Here is a 12526-nt window from a genome sequence, read left to right on the forward strand (position 1 = left end):
TGATCTTGATTCATGCACATCTCTTTGATTCATTTATTGGCACAAGCTACAGTACAGTACATATCATGTTTATACAGTCAAGTGAGAACACTTAAAAAGTTCAAGGTTTCTTAAAAACAACAAAATATAGTAGAAAAAATGTAAAAACGACATGTTTCAGCTAAATCATTGAATCGTCAACATTTGCATAAAGCCTCTTTTTGGGCTTCCGTGACCTTTGACTCGGCACTAGTGGGACTTATTCCTCTCCTCACAGAGAGGGCCAGAGAAAGGACGGCGGCAGCGGCATTTGTCTGGAGAAATACACTTTCCTCCATTCAGGCAGGACTTAGTGCACACAGCTTTAGCAGGGACAAAAGAAACAAAACAACGTGTTTAATCATTTGTAAAACCTAAGAAACAAGTATCGTAGTTTATAACTAGAGCTTGTAAATCCCAACACTACAAATCCAGAAACTGAGATGCGAACCATTTCCAGGTCTGGGTTTGTGTCACATCTGGCAAACCCCTTAGCTAGGAATGTTACCTTAGCAGATTTACACATTTGACTTATACAGTTATCAGCTGTTTGGCAGACTGATAGCTAACATTTATCTTCAGAGAAAGTTGAAGACAGTTAACAGGGATCCTGGGAAAGCACAACCAAATCTAAAAAGAACAAAACTTTGAATGGATGGGAAAGGAAGCAAAAATAAATCAGGCTTGTAAATGCATTCATGCATGTGGAAGTGTTTGGTCTTTGGGAGCAGGTTGAACTCACCAGTGTGGCAGGCACCACCCAGCCATCCCTCCGGACAGCTGCAGATTCCTGGAGCCACACACATTCCCCCGTTCCTACAGCCTTGTGGACAGATAGCTGCACGGGAAAGAAAATACATAGAAAGACATGCCGAAAAACAAAACAATCTGAGCTCACATTATCTGGATTCAGAAACATTTCTAGAGGAATACATCATTTGGTTTAGCCTGGCTCTGCCTGAAGGAAACAAAACCAGTCTACCCAAACCTCTAAAGATATATGATTTAACACATCTCCTTTGTGGAATCCAAACAAAAACTGAAGCATAAAAACAATATGTTGCCGTTTGACAAAGTGCGTGTTGGTATATTTCTTAGCCAGCTTAGCCGTTACCCCCATGTCCATGTTTTATGTTAAGTTAACAAGTAACGCACATCTCATTGAATTCTTAGCAAGACAGGGAATAGTCATATATCCCAACATGTGAAGACTATTTTATCTTTATAGCAAAAACAAAATGAGGTAAATAGGAAAAGGAACCAATTTGCTTCTTAGCTTTATTAAGTTAATCTCAACCAATACGATTGTTGGACATTTCTGCTATGTGCAACTTCATCTACACTTTACTGCCAATGCAAATGTTTCATCCATTATTCACACATCATAAATGTCATTCATAACAACTGAGTTATGAATAGCTGGTTTCCATTCTGACAGAAACTTGGAACCAATACCATAAGTATGTAAAATGTTTTAGTGTGCTGCTGAGGATGAATAGCTCCTGCTGAGAGACCAGCTCCATTTGGTGACTTTGACCTTTGGTGTCAACAGGGTAATTAGATACGATCATAAAATGTACAGACCATCTTGGCATTTTGAGCCGGTCCAGCTCGAGGGGCAGATACACTTGGCCACTCCGTTAACAGCATTGCATTCCCCTCCATTCCAGCAGCCGTCTTCACACGTCACTGTGGAAAGAGACACAGATCACTGTGATAAACTGGATGATAGTTTCAACTGTCCTGTCCTTAAGTATTTTGTCAACACTTATTTTAGAAATATTTAACTTAGTCACATTCCTAAATTCCCCCTGTCCTGGTATTTGTTTTGCAAGTCAACAGATGTATCTTCTCATCCTTACAGTACCAGTTACTACAGGATTGATGCAGAACAAATGCATTAAGACTAATCTCGACAATGAAATTAAAAATAGACAAGAACTTAACAACTTCCAAACAATTGTTGAACCCACAAGATATTTAAATTACAAATAACTGCAAACAAACCCTTACCTTTGTGACAGTATCGTCCTCCATATGCTGGAGGACATCTACATTTTCCAGGACGAAGACACGTTCCTCCATTCTTACATTTGGGATAACAATTGGCTGCATTGACACAAAATGTTGACATTAACACTCAAAGTGTGAATCTTAAATATTGTAAAAGTTAAAGTAGAATAAGTCATTATGATGAAGAGGTATGAATATGCTGAATATGATGAATATGCTCTCTTTTGGTGATATGGAAATCAAGATTCTTAAACTCAATATAGGGCTACATTCAGTCTCCTGACAGAAACCTAAAATAATCTGCATTTTAGTTACATTACAGTCTTATAAAATGCATTATGTGTGTACATTTAAGAGCATGACACTTGAAAAAACGTATTTCTTCTACTAGAGGAGGAACATATAGCTAGCTATATAAAACATGTAGGCTATTGTATATTCTACTGACACTTTTCTAATAAGAGAACATATGCAGGTAAAAAACAAAAATAAAAGTTTGTAACATCACCATACTGGCAGGTCTCTCCTTCATAGCCCTTGGAGCAGAAGCATGTGTTGTTGCGGATGCAGACGCCTCCGTGTTTGCACGGCGGTTCGCATTTCGCTTTTGGGTCAAAAACGAACCCGACCGCGACTCCTCTGGGGGCGTCCGAACCCGCGGCGGAGCAGAGAGCGACCAGGGAGAGCAGAAGAACCGCTGAACAGAGACCCACAAGACCCATGTTTAGTGTTTTGTTTCTGGGAGAGAGAAAGAAACAGAAAGGGGTTGAGGAGATGGAGGAGAAAGTACCGAGAGACCTCCCCACGACGCCCCCGCTGTGCACACACGGACACTACAGGTTACCGGGGCGAGCAGTCGTGCAGGGGGGCGGTGAGAGAGCGGTGAGGAGGGGCCGGATGATGTGGTGGGGTTGGATGCGTGGTGAGTTTGGAAAGTGGGCGCGTCACACAAACATTAGTTTTTGCTAATTTAGACGCTGGACATGGGTTGCCAACTCTCATGCATCTGGCGTGTGACACACGCTTTCACTCTCAATCTCACGCTCTCACGCTGCCCAAACTATTCTCACGCCAAATACAAGATGAACCGGCGATCGTTTTTGGTTGGTTATTTACTATGTTGAGTTGACAGCTGCTCAAGCTGTCGATCCGCTCCCTCCCCGCCCCCACCACTCTTAACAACGTTAACAGACAGCAGAGCAGTGGGAACCGGTCGGTCAATCCCCGACCCTTATTGCGTTTGCGCAGATCTAAGATCCAGTAGAAATGATAAAAAGTAAAAGTCTGCTGCTTATTGTTCTACTAGGCCAAAATAGAGTCAAAGAGTATATGGGAGTGAGAGTGTGTTAATCTGTGTGGGTCATGTATAGGCCTCTCACCAGGGGCGGATCTAGAAACATATTCATGGGGTGGCAGGAGAATTTCAGGGGTGGCATCCCCTGGCAGAAGTATATGCTGATTTAATCGCAGTCATATCAATCAATGTTAATTTGGAAAGCCACAATATTGATATTTTAACTCAATAACAATATGGTGACATTATTGTGGCACATCAGTAAAGCCTTACATATAAGGTGGCACACATCATTTAATGCATTTTAACTGAACAATACCAGGGGTACCAAATATATGCAGACTGCGGCAATAAGTACATTAATTAACTGTCTCATCGATGTTTGTCTGTATGAATATGATAATATTAATCATATTATTCCTCAGAGTCACTGTTATGATTCACATATTCAGTGTTATTATTAAATAAACTATATTTTTTGGAGGAGATAATGATGAATGTTCCTCAAGATGCTTGCTCATCCTACTTCAAATTTGAAAGACAAGTAATTACTATCATATATCAAAAGAACAGTTCAGCGCCCCACAACTTCATTGCAAACACTTACAACCTTGACTTTACATCAGAAAGAACAAACATTAAAGAAGTGACTAACTGCATCAGTTAGGGTTAAAAAACGTGTATTCAGCTAAAACATAAACATCGCTGCAGTTATTATCCAGTGGAAAGTCCTTACCTACTGGCCTAGTTAAATCAAAGTGGTTACTTTCTTTTGGGTGGGCAGTGAAGTTTTACACACCGTCTTATTTGACTTTCTCAGGACTGGAAACTGTTTTAATGCGCATCGAGTCATCCGTGAGCAGAGCATCAAGTTGGCATGCCTATAACAGCTGAAGTTTAGATTATTTCCCTGTCTCAATCCAAATTGAACTGTATGAAATAAAAAGGCACATTTGTCTTGTAGTAAATAAAAAGGGCGACCTGGAGCCAATCTTGCAATTTCCCCACAAGTGAAAGAGTTGACATGCTGAAAACCCAACCCCTGCAGGGGGGTCTGGGGGAATTCTCCCCTAGGAGATTTTTTGAAATACTAACATAAAACACACATTCTGGTACTCTCTTGAGAAGAAAAATAAATAAATCTATTACTACACGACATATTTAAAAAAATGAATGGTATTTAATTTGTTGTTACTTTGTTCTGAAAGCTGAACCTGCTGCTCCTCACAGAGAGAAGAGGCTGTGTGAATTACTTTACATTGTGGATAAGGGTGGATAGCCCCCATTGTTCTGTGTGTCCAAATGAAAGACAGCCCACACACATATCAATCATCAAACCGTGGGGTCTTATTTCATTACGTGTTGATTTCTATCAACACTGTATGTAAAGAGGGACTGGTCATATAGTACCGGGTGATTCCCTACCGCCACGATAATTTTCTCCTCAATTTTTTGACATATGGGAAATAACTGCGGCCTGGCTCTCCCAACATACACGCGATTTGATTGGCTAGCGCTTGTACTGTCAGATTTGCATACGCGGGATTTGATTGGCTGACGCCTCCGTCGAGGCGGCAAAAGTAGAACATTGCTCTACTTTTGCAGCGAGCACCGCGAGAGAAGCTACGCTTTGCTCCCACAATACAGTTCGGCGAATCGTGACGTCACCCCATTCAAAGTGAATGGGCAGAAGCGTTGAAGCGGCAACGCACGCCGCCGTGTGTAGGGGCCGTTATAGTCACGAAATATAATCTATTGATTCGACACAGAGCGATTTTAAAAGCAATGTATTTCTACTGGTAGTATGTTTCGTGCCTAAACCAAATGTGACTTGCTCTATCGAAATCAGTCACATTGACCCGAAGACACATTTTCGTTTGTATTACTGGTCTGGGGGAAGCTCGCGAGTGTGTGTGTGTGTGTTTGTGTACCGGGGAAACACTCACAAGAAACACCGGCTGTTGTTATGCCTGCTGTGACGATACATTAGTCCGTTCTCTGCTTGTAATTATGCCGAAGCTTCAAATTTGTATTTATCATCTGAATTTGCCGAAACAAGTTTAATATTCTGAAAGCCAATACTTTGTTTATTTGAAAACAGATGAAAATAAACTGTCTTTTATATAAAATTGAAGTATTATTCAAGTAAAACTACATTTTTGCTTTAATCCCATGTAATTGTAGAATGAACACAGTCTTCCTTTGAAGATGTATAAGTCAGGTGTCTTGAGTAGTCAGCATTACCTACAAATCATTGTACACATTTGTAAATATTATTTTCCACTTGTTACCATTGTGAGGCTATTTTTATGCAGCTCTGCGTGATTTTGTGGCTACAATTCAGACTAATACACTACCAGAGGTGGAATAAGTACTCAGATCTTGTACTTGAGTAAAAGTAGAAGTACTCAGATCTTGTACTTGAGTAAAAGTAGAAGTACTCAGATCTTGTACTTGAGTAAAAGTAGAAGTACTCAGATCTTGTACTTGAGTAAAAGTAGAAGTACTCAGATCTTGTACTTAGTAAAAGTAGAAGTACTCAGATCTTGTAGTGAAGTTATAAGTACTCAGATCTTGTACTTGAGTAAAAGTAGAAGTACCAGAGTGTAGGAATACTCTGTTACAGTAAAAGCATTCAAAATGTTCCTCAAGTGAAAGTATAAAAGTATTCTCATCAAAATATAGTGAAAGTAGCGACAGTAAAAGTAGTCATTGTGCAGATTGGTCCATTTCAGAATAATATATATGATATGTTTTATAATGATTGATCATGAAAGTGTTCTCAAAGCTGGTAAAGGTGCAGCTAGTCTGAATGACTTTGTATACTGCAGGGTAGCTTGTGGATTTACTCCAGGTGGAACTAAAGTCTGATTTAACACTTTATTAGATTTCACATCATTCATCCACATCTGTGAAGTTACTAAAGGTATTAAATACATGTTGTGAAAGAAAAGTACACCATGTACCTCTGACTTATGTTCACTGCCAACCTAAAAGTACCTCAAAAATAGTAATCAATAATGTATTGAAAAGTTATTTGGCTGATTGTTGTATATCGGCTCAGCCAGGTTATATGGGATGCCCAGTCTACGTACAGATCACTCATTTTGAAATATTAAACTTAGTTTTCTTTTCTTTAATTTTTCATCCTCGTGTAGAAGGCTATCACGAAACACACATTTGGTTGTTTATAGCATAAAGAACATCTGATTTAATGTGAGGGAGGGAAATAATCATTTGAGTATGTGCATATAAATATGTAATTTACAACAGCTGTAAGCTGCTTGAAAAGCTTGAAAATGCACCTTGAAAATGCTTGAAAAGTGCTTGAATTTGACTTTGGAAAAGGTGTAAGAACCCTGTTGAATACACTGATATACATTCCATTAAACAATACTAAATACTAGATCACCTACACATCAGTTAAGTTGAGGGTTTTTTCCATGCAAAAAGTTACATTTAGATGATAACAAGCAATATGACTTTGTCAGCTTTCTAATTTAATGTATTGAAGGCAAAGATATTTAACACATAGTGAGAACTGCTACTATTTATCTCTCAATATTGTCTGTAAAAAACGTGGTAAAAGTGATTCTTTCAGTGAGACAACAGAGCAAGCTTCTACAGTTGCACTACGTTTTGATAACAGTTACATATTACCCAAAAAAGTAAAGTAAAAGTAGAAAAGTATTATCATCAAAATATAGTGAAAGTAGCGACAGTAAAAGTAGTGATTGAGCAGATTGGTCCATTTCAGAATAATATATATGATATGTTTTATAATGATTGATCATTAAAGCGTTCTCAAAGCTGGTAAAGGCAGCTAGTTTGAATTAATTTGTATACTGCAGGGTAGCTTGTGACTTTACTCCAGGTGGAACTAAAGTCTGATTTAACACTTGATTATATTTCACATCATTCATCCAGATCTGTAGAGTAACTAAAGGTATTAAATACATGTAGCGGAGTACAAGTACACCATTTACCTCTGAACTGTAGTTGAGTAGAAGTACAAAGTAGCATAACATGGAAATACTCAAGTAAAGTACAAGTACCTCAAAATTGTACTTAAGTACAGTACCTGAGTAAATGTACTTCCTGACCTGTGTGTCAAAGAATAGATTTCAAAATACTGCTGCTGGTTTATAAAGCACTGAATGGTTTAGGCCCAAAATACATTTCTGACCTCCTGCTAAATTATGAACCATCCAGATCTCTCAGGTCTTCAGGGACTGGTCAGCTTTCTGTCCCCAGAGTCAGAACTAAACATGGTAAAGCAGCATTCAGTTATTATGCTCCAAATATCTGGAACAAACTCCCAGAAACCTGCAGGTCCGCTGCAACTCTGACTACTTTTAAATCCAGGCTGAAGACTTTTCTTTTTGTTGCTGCTTTTAATTGAACTATTCATATCTTAGACTGCACTGTAACTTTTATCCATGTATTTTTTCTTTTAATGTTTATTTGATTAGCTTTTCTTTTTAATGACTGATTTTAAATGCCATTTTCTTAATGTCTTTCATTTTTTGTAAAGCACTTTGAATAGCCTTGTGTTGAAAAGTGCTATATAAATAAACTTGCCTTGCCTTACCTCTGAATTTACTGATATAATGTGATCATTTAATTTTCATTATTCACAAAACCAGGACCACCAGGGTGGGTGGAGGGGGTCAGGAGGACGGGCCTGGGCCGACAACCCAGGAGCACAGCGGAGTTCAAGGATGGGGTCTCGGGCGGACGGCCCGGGGGCAAGGCAGAGTCCAAGGTGGGGCGAAGGCCACAGTGGGCGAACTCAGGGGGCCGAGCATGAGGGCGAAGGCAGTGGCAGGAAGAGTCAGGGAGCCGGCCCCGAGGGCGAGGACCGCGGCACTCAGGGGGCCGGGCTCGAGGGCGAAGACCGCGGCTCTCAGGGGGGCGGGCTCGAGGGCGAAGACCAGACAGCTCCGGAGGCCGGGCAGGAAGGCGCTGACGGGACAGCGCCGGAGGCCGGGCAGGACCCGGTGTCGGCCGGACAGGAACCTCCAACGGGACTTCAGTAGGAACTTGAGTTGGGACTGGAGAGGGAACTCGAGAGGGGACTTGAGAGGGGACTAGAGAAGTGACTAAAGGAGGGACTGGAGATGGGACTAGAGGAGAGACTTGAGAAGAGACTTGAGAAAGGACTTAAGAAAGGAATTGAGTAGGGACTAGAGAAGGGACTAGAGAAGTGACCTGAGGAGGGACTAGAGGGGCAACTCGAGAAGATACTAGAGAGGGGACCAGAGAAGTGACTTGGGATGGGACTATGGCAGCTGGGGCAAGAGCTGGGTCTGGAACCATGGCTGCGGGGGCCGGAATTTAAGCCAGAATCATGGCTGTAAGGTCCGGTTCTGGAGCCGGAAACATGGCTGAATGGGCCGGCTCTGGAGCCGGAATTGAAGCCAGAATCATGGCTGTAAGGTCCGGTTCTGAAGCCGGAAACATGGCTGTAAGGTCCGGTTCTGGAGCCGGAAACATGGCTGTAAGGTCCGGTTCTGGAGCCGGAAACATGGCTGTAAGGTCCGGTTCTGGAGCCGGAAACATGGCTGTATGGGCCGGCTCTGGAGCCGAATCCATGGCTGCCGGGACCGGTTCTGGAGCAAGGACCATGGCTGCTGGGGCCAGAACTGGGTCTGTAACCATGGCTGCTGGGGGCTGAACTGGTTCTGGAACCATGGCCTTTTGGACTCGTGCTGCTAACCTGGCCTTGCGACTCCTCTTAGGAGCCGTTTGGAGGCTCCGTGGACCTCCAAAAGCCAGACGAGTACCAGCGAATGGCTCCTGGACTGTAGCAAACACTGGGTGAGAAGCAGGGGCTGACGCCAGACGGACCACACCGATGCGTGTGGTATCAAAAAAGGAATCTGGAGACCTGGGTCTATCAGGATCGGTAAAACAAACCGTGAGGTAATCCAAAAGCCAGGCCGGTAAGAATTTAACCAAATCTTGATTCCTCAGCGTAAGGTGGACTGCATCTGCCAGAGCAGCATCTCGCTGCTGAACCCTGACCGCTCCTATCCATCAATGAGCACAGTCAGACAAAGAAAAGGTATAATCCACTAGTTCCTGCTCAAACGGATCTGCTGGGCCCATATCGTGGTTGGTTCGTTCTGTTACGGTGAGTGAAGCAGGCAGGACCCAAATGCAGAAAAAACTGAAAATACCTTTATTTCAAGGATATGGCACATGGAAAATCAGAACACTCCCCGGTGAACACAGTCACAGACCAACGACGAACCAACACTGAACACAGGAAGAGACAAGACTAAATAAAGGGAGGGGTAATCACAAAACGAGAAACAGCCGGGCAGGGGAGGAGAAACACAAGGGCCACAGGTGAACACAATCAGACAACTAGACACACCAGGGAAACTAACGACAGGAGGAAAAACACAGGGAAAAGGACCAGACAATATACCAAGAGGAAAACACGACAGGGAGAACAGCAAAACACCCAAAACAAGACATACAAAACGTGACATAACACAATAATCGTAACACCTTACTTTACTTCTGTCACGTCCATTTTTAACTTGCATCAAGACATTCATATGTGTACTAATACACTTGTCACTTTCTCTGTTGATTTTTGTTTTTGTTTTATAGGAAGAGACCTGCAAAAACCCAGATAGACTTTATGATGACGATTCACAAGCGAACCCACACTGGAGAAAAACCTTTCACCTGCGACCAGTGTGAGAAAAGTTTCACGGACTCACGCTCATTGAAGCACCACTAGATAATCCAAACTGGAGAAAAACCTTTCACCTTTTACCAGTGTGGGAAGAGCTTTAGCCAGTCAGGTGATTTGAAGGTTCACCTGCGAACCCACACTGGAGAAAAACCTTTCACCTGTGACTAGTGTGAGAAGAGCTTCAGCCAGTCAGGCGAGCTTTCAACTGATTGCAATGTATTCCCATCTGCGGCGGTATTTGACGCTCAGGGAAGCACCGCATCGGTCCATGTCGGCGGCAGTTAAAGACAATGTGAGCGTCCATTCCCATTGGATAACGGAGGATTTTACACCCGGAATGAAGTATTCTCCTTACTGTTGATTGATTTTACAGTGATATCTGCACTACTCATCAACTAAAAAACACCAGATTATCCTTGTTAATTACACAACATTCATTGGTTTAAATTGTGTACATTGCTTTTGTATTTTTCCCCTTCGATTCGGAGAAACAAATATTTTTTCAGAGTTTAGGATGGCCGAAGACACTACACTACCCAGAATCCTCAGCTATCGTTCCTTTGCTCGACAAACCCTATGGACAAACCCCGTGATTAGTCCTCAAGCTCTGTTGACCTCCAACTGCATTCCATATGAAAAAAAACGTTTCGTAAAAGATAAAATCATACTTTATTCAGCAGTGCTTGCTTTACTCTTTGAAAGTCATCACATGAATGCATTGTAATAAATGGTTTGGCTGCATTAAATATTACACATCTGTCACAGTTCTTTATTTATCTACAGAGATCGGGCCTCAGAATAGACCAGAAACTATTCTTTTACCGTTCTGTTTTAATTTCACAATAAAGTTAGTAGTAATAATTTGTATTTATATTATTGTTTTTTATTAACTACTAGACCACTGGGTCATGTTAAGACCATCTTTTCTGTGTTGCTGTGGGTTTTTTCCATCGCTTTTGTGTTACAAATATCAAAAACAATAACAAAATATATCCGTCGTAAACTAAACCAGAAACAGCAATATATTTTATTTTGTTAACACAAAATATCAAGAAGATACTGTAAGTGATCTCTACAATAAAACAGTGTAGTGCCTGATATTAAAAATATATATTAATAGAAGGATGTGCAAAACAGACAAACCAATAAGGCTTTATTTAAACATTAAAGAATACTTTAGGTTAAGGTCTTTAAAATCAGAAAAAAGCTTTGGGGGTATCTACAGATACATATTAAGCCTGACAAAGTACTTCAAGTCTAATATATTGCATGGTTTGTTTTGGAACTTGACAATCAACTTTCCTGCAATGTTAACTATGTTGAAGCACTTATTTTAACCGATATTATACATATTTGTTATACTCTTATAAGATGTATATAGATAGAATAAGAAATGTGCAGAATACGACAGTTTAATGGTGGCAGTATACACACATATTGATAGATGTCTTGTTGAGGAACCTGTGACCCAAGTTTTCCATTCATTGCATAACTACACCGTAGTTGTGTATATGATATGTCAATAAACCTTAGAAAATCTTGAAAGGGATGTGCAAAATAGCCATTATATACAGTCTTTTATGAACGATTAGAGAATAACGAGTAATGAATATGCTTTATAGGGATCTGCAGATAAATATGTAGTCTTCTCAAGCACCCACAACCAAATATCTCTCCTGATTGTTGGCACTTGAGAATCACCTTCACTGAATTTTACTCAGGTGTAACTAAAGTCTGATTTAAGGGTTGTTTATATATTTCACATAATTAATCCAAATCTGTAAAGTAACTAAAATAAATGTAGTGGAGTAAAAATACCAGGTTAACCTTAAAGAAAGCCCTCAGGATTATAAAAGACCCCCCATCACCCCAGCCACAAACTGTTCTGTCTGCTGCCGTCTGGCAGGTGGTACCGCAGCATCCTAAAACCACCAGACTCAGGGACAGTTTCATCCCACAGGCCACAAGACTATTAAACACCTGAACTTTGAAACAACATCCATAACATTCATCTGGCTGCTAATTAGAAATTATTTATCTACTATATCATATTCCAATCACTTGTAGACTCTTATTGCACTATTTACTATTTTTATTTTTGTATTTACTTGCACTATTTTTCTGTGTATCTGTTTTATTGTGTTGCACTGTTGGAGGAGCCTATGACCTAAGGGAGGGGGGGGGGGGGGTAGGACACGTTCGATTCCTGTTTTGGATAGTGTGCCGTCGATGGGTTTCATTCCATTTCAAAGTGCTGTTTGACGCTCGGCGTAAACTTCGCGCACTGCCACTCCCAACATCCAATCACAGAGCTTGAGGACTAATCAAGTTCGTCAAGGTTTGTCAAGCAAAGCACATGGTGTAGTCCCAAACGATAGCTGAGGATTCTGGGTAGTGTAGTGTCTTCTGCCATCCTAAACTCCGAAAAAAGGGAGGAAAATACAAAAGCATTGTACACAATTTAAACCAATCAATGTTGTGAAATTAAC

At 40.9% G+C, this 12526-nt stretch overlaps 1 protein-coding gene across 1 annotated transcript; it reads right to left on the reverse strand.

Moving 5' to 3' along the window:
- Positions 1-19: 19 nt before the first annotated feature.
- On the reverse strand, positions 20-2969 carry LOC117543297 (von Willebrand factor D and EGF domains). The gene is made up of 5 exons (XM_034211474.1): positions 2540-2969; positions 2032-2127; positions 1603-1707; positions 761-856; positions 20-341 (listed from the first exon to the last, which is right to left on the reverse strand). The coding sequence occupies exons 1-5, from the start codon at positions 2751-2753 to the stop codon at positions 229-231; spliced, it is 624 nt and encodes a 207-aa protein (XP_034067365.1). The 5' UTR covers positions 2754-2969; the 3' UTR covers positions 20-228.
- Between the last annotated feature and the right edge of the window lie 9557 nt (positions 2970-12526).

The sequence above is a fragment of the Gymnodraco acuticeps genome, unplaced genomic scaffold (genome assembly GCF_902827175.1).
Source record: "Gymnodraco acuticeps unplaced genomic scaffold, fGymAcu1.1, whole genome shotgun sequence".
Classification (NCBI taxonomy): domain Eukaryota; kingdom Metazoa; phylum Chordata; class Actinopteri; order Perciformes; family Bathydraconidae; genus Gymnodraco; species Gymnodraco acuticeps.

Bases quoted from the DNA above. Each gene is read 5' to 3' on its own strand.
- LOC117543297 (XM_034211474.1), bottom strand. From the start codon at position 2,753: ATGGGTCTTGTGGGTCTCTGTTCAGCGGTTCTTCTGCTCTCCCTGGTC. The intron at 857-1,602 runs GTCTGTACATTT...TTTCCCGTGCAG, and splicing joins CGGCTCAAAATGCCAAGATG to CTATCTGTCCACAAGGCTGT. The intron at 342-760 runs GTGAGTTCAACC...TCCCTGCTAAAG, and splicing joins GGGTGGTGCCTGCCACACTG to CTGTGTGCACTAAGTCCTGC.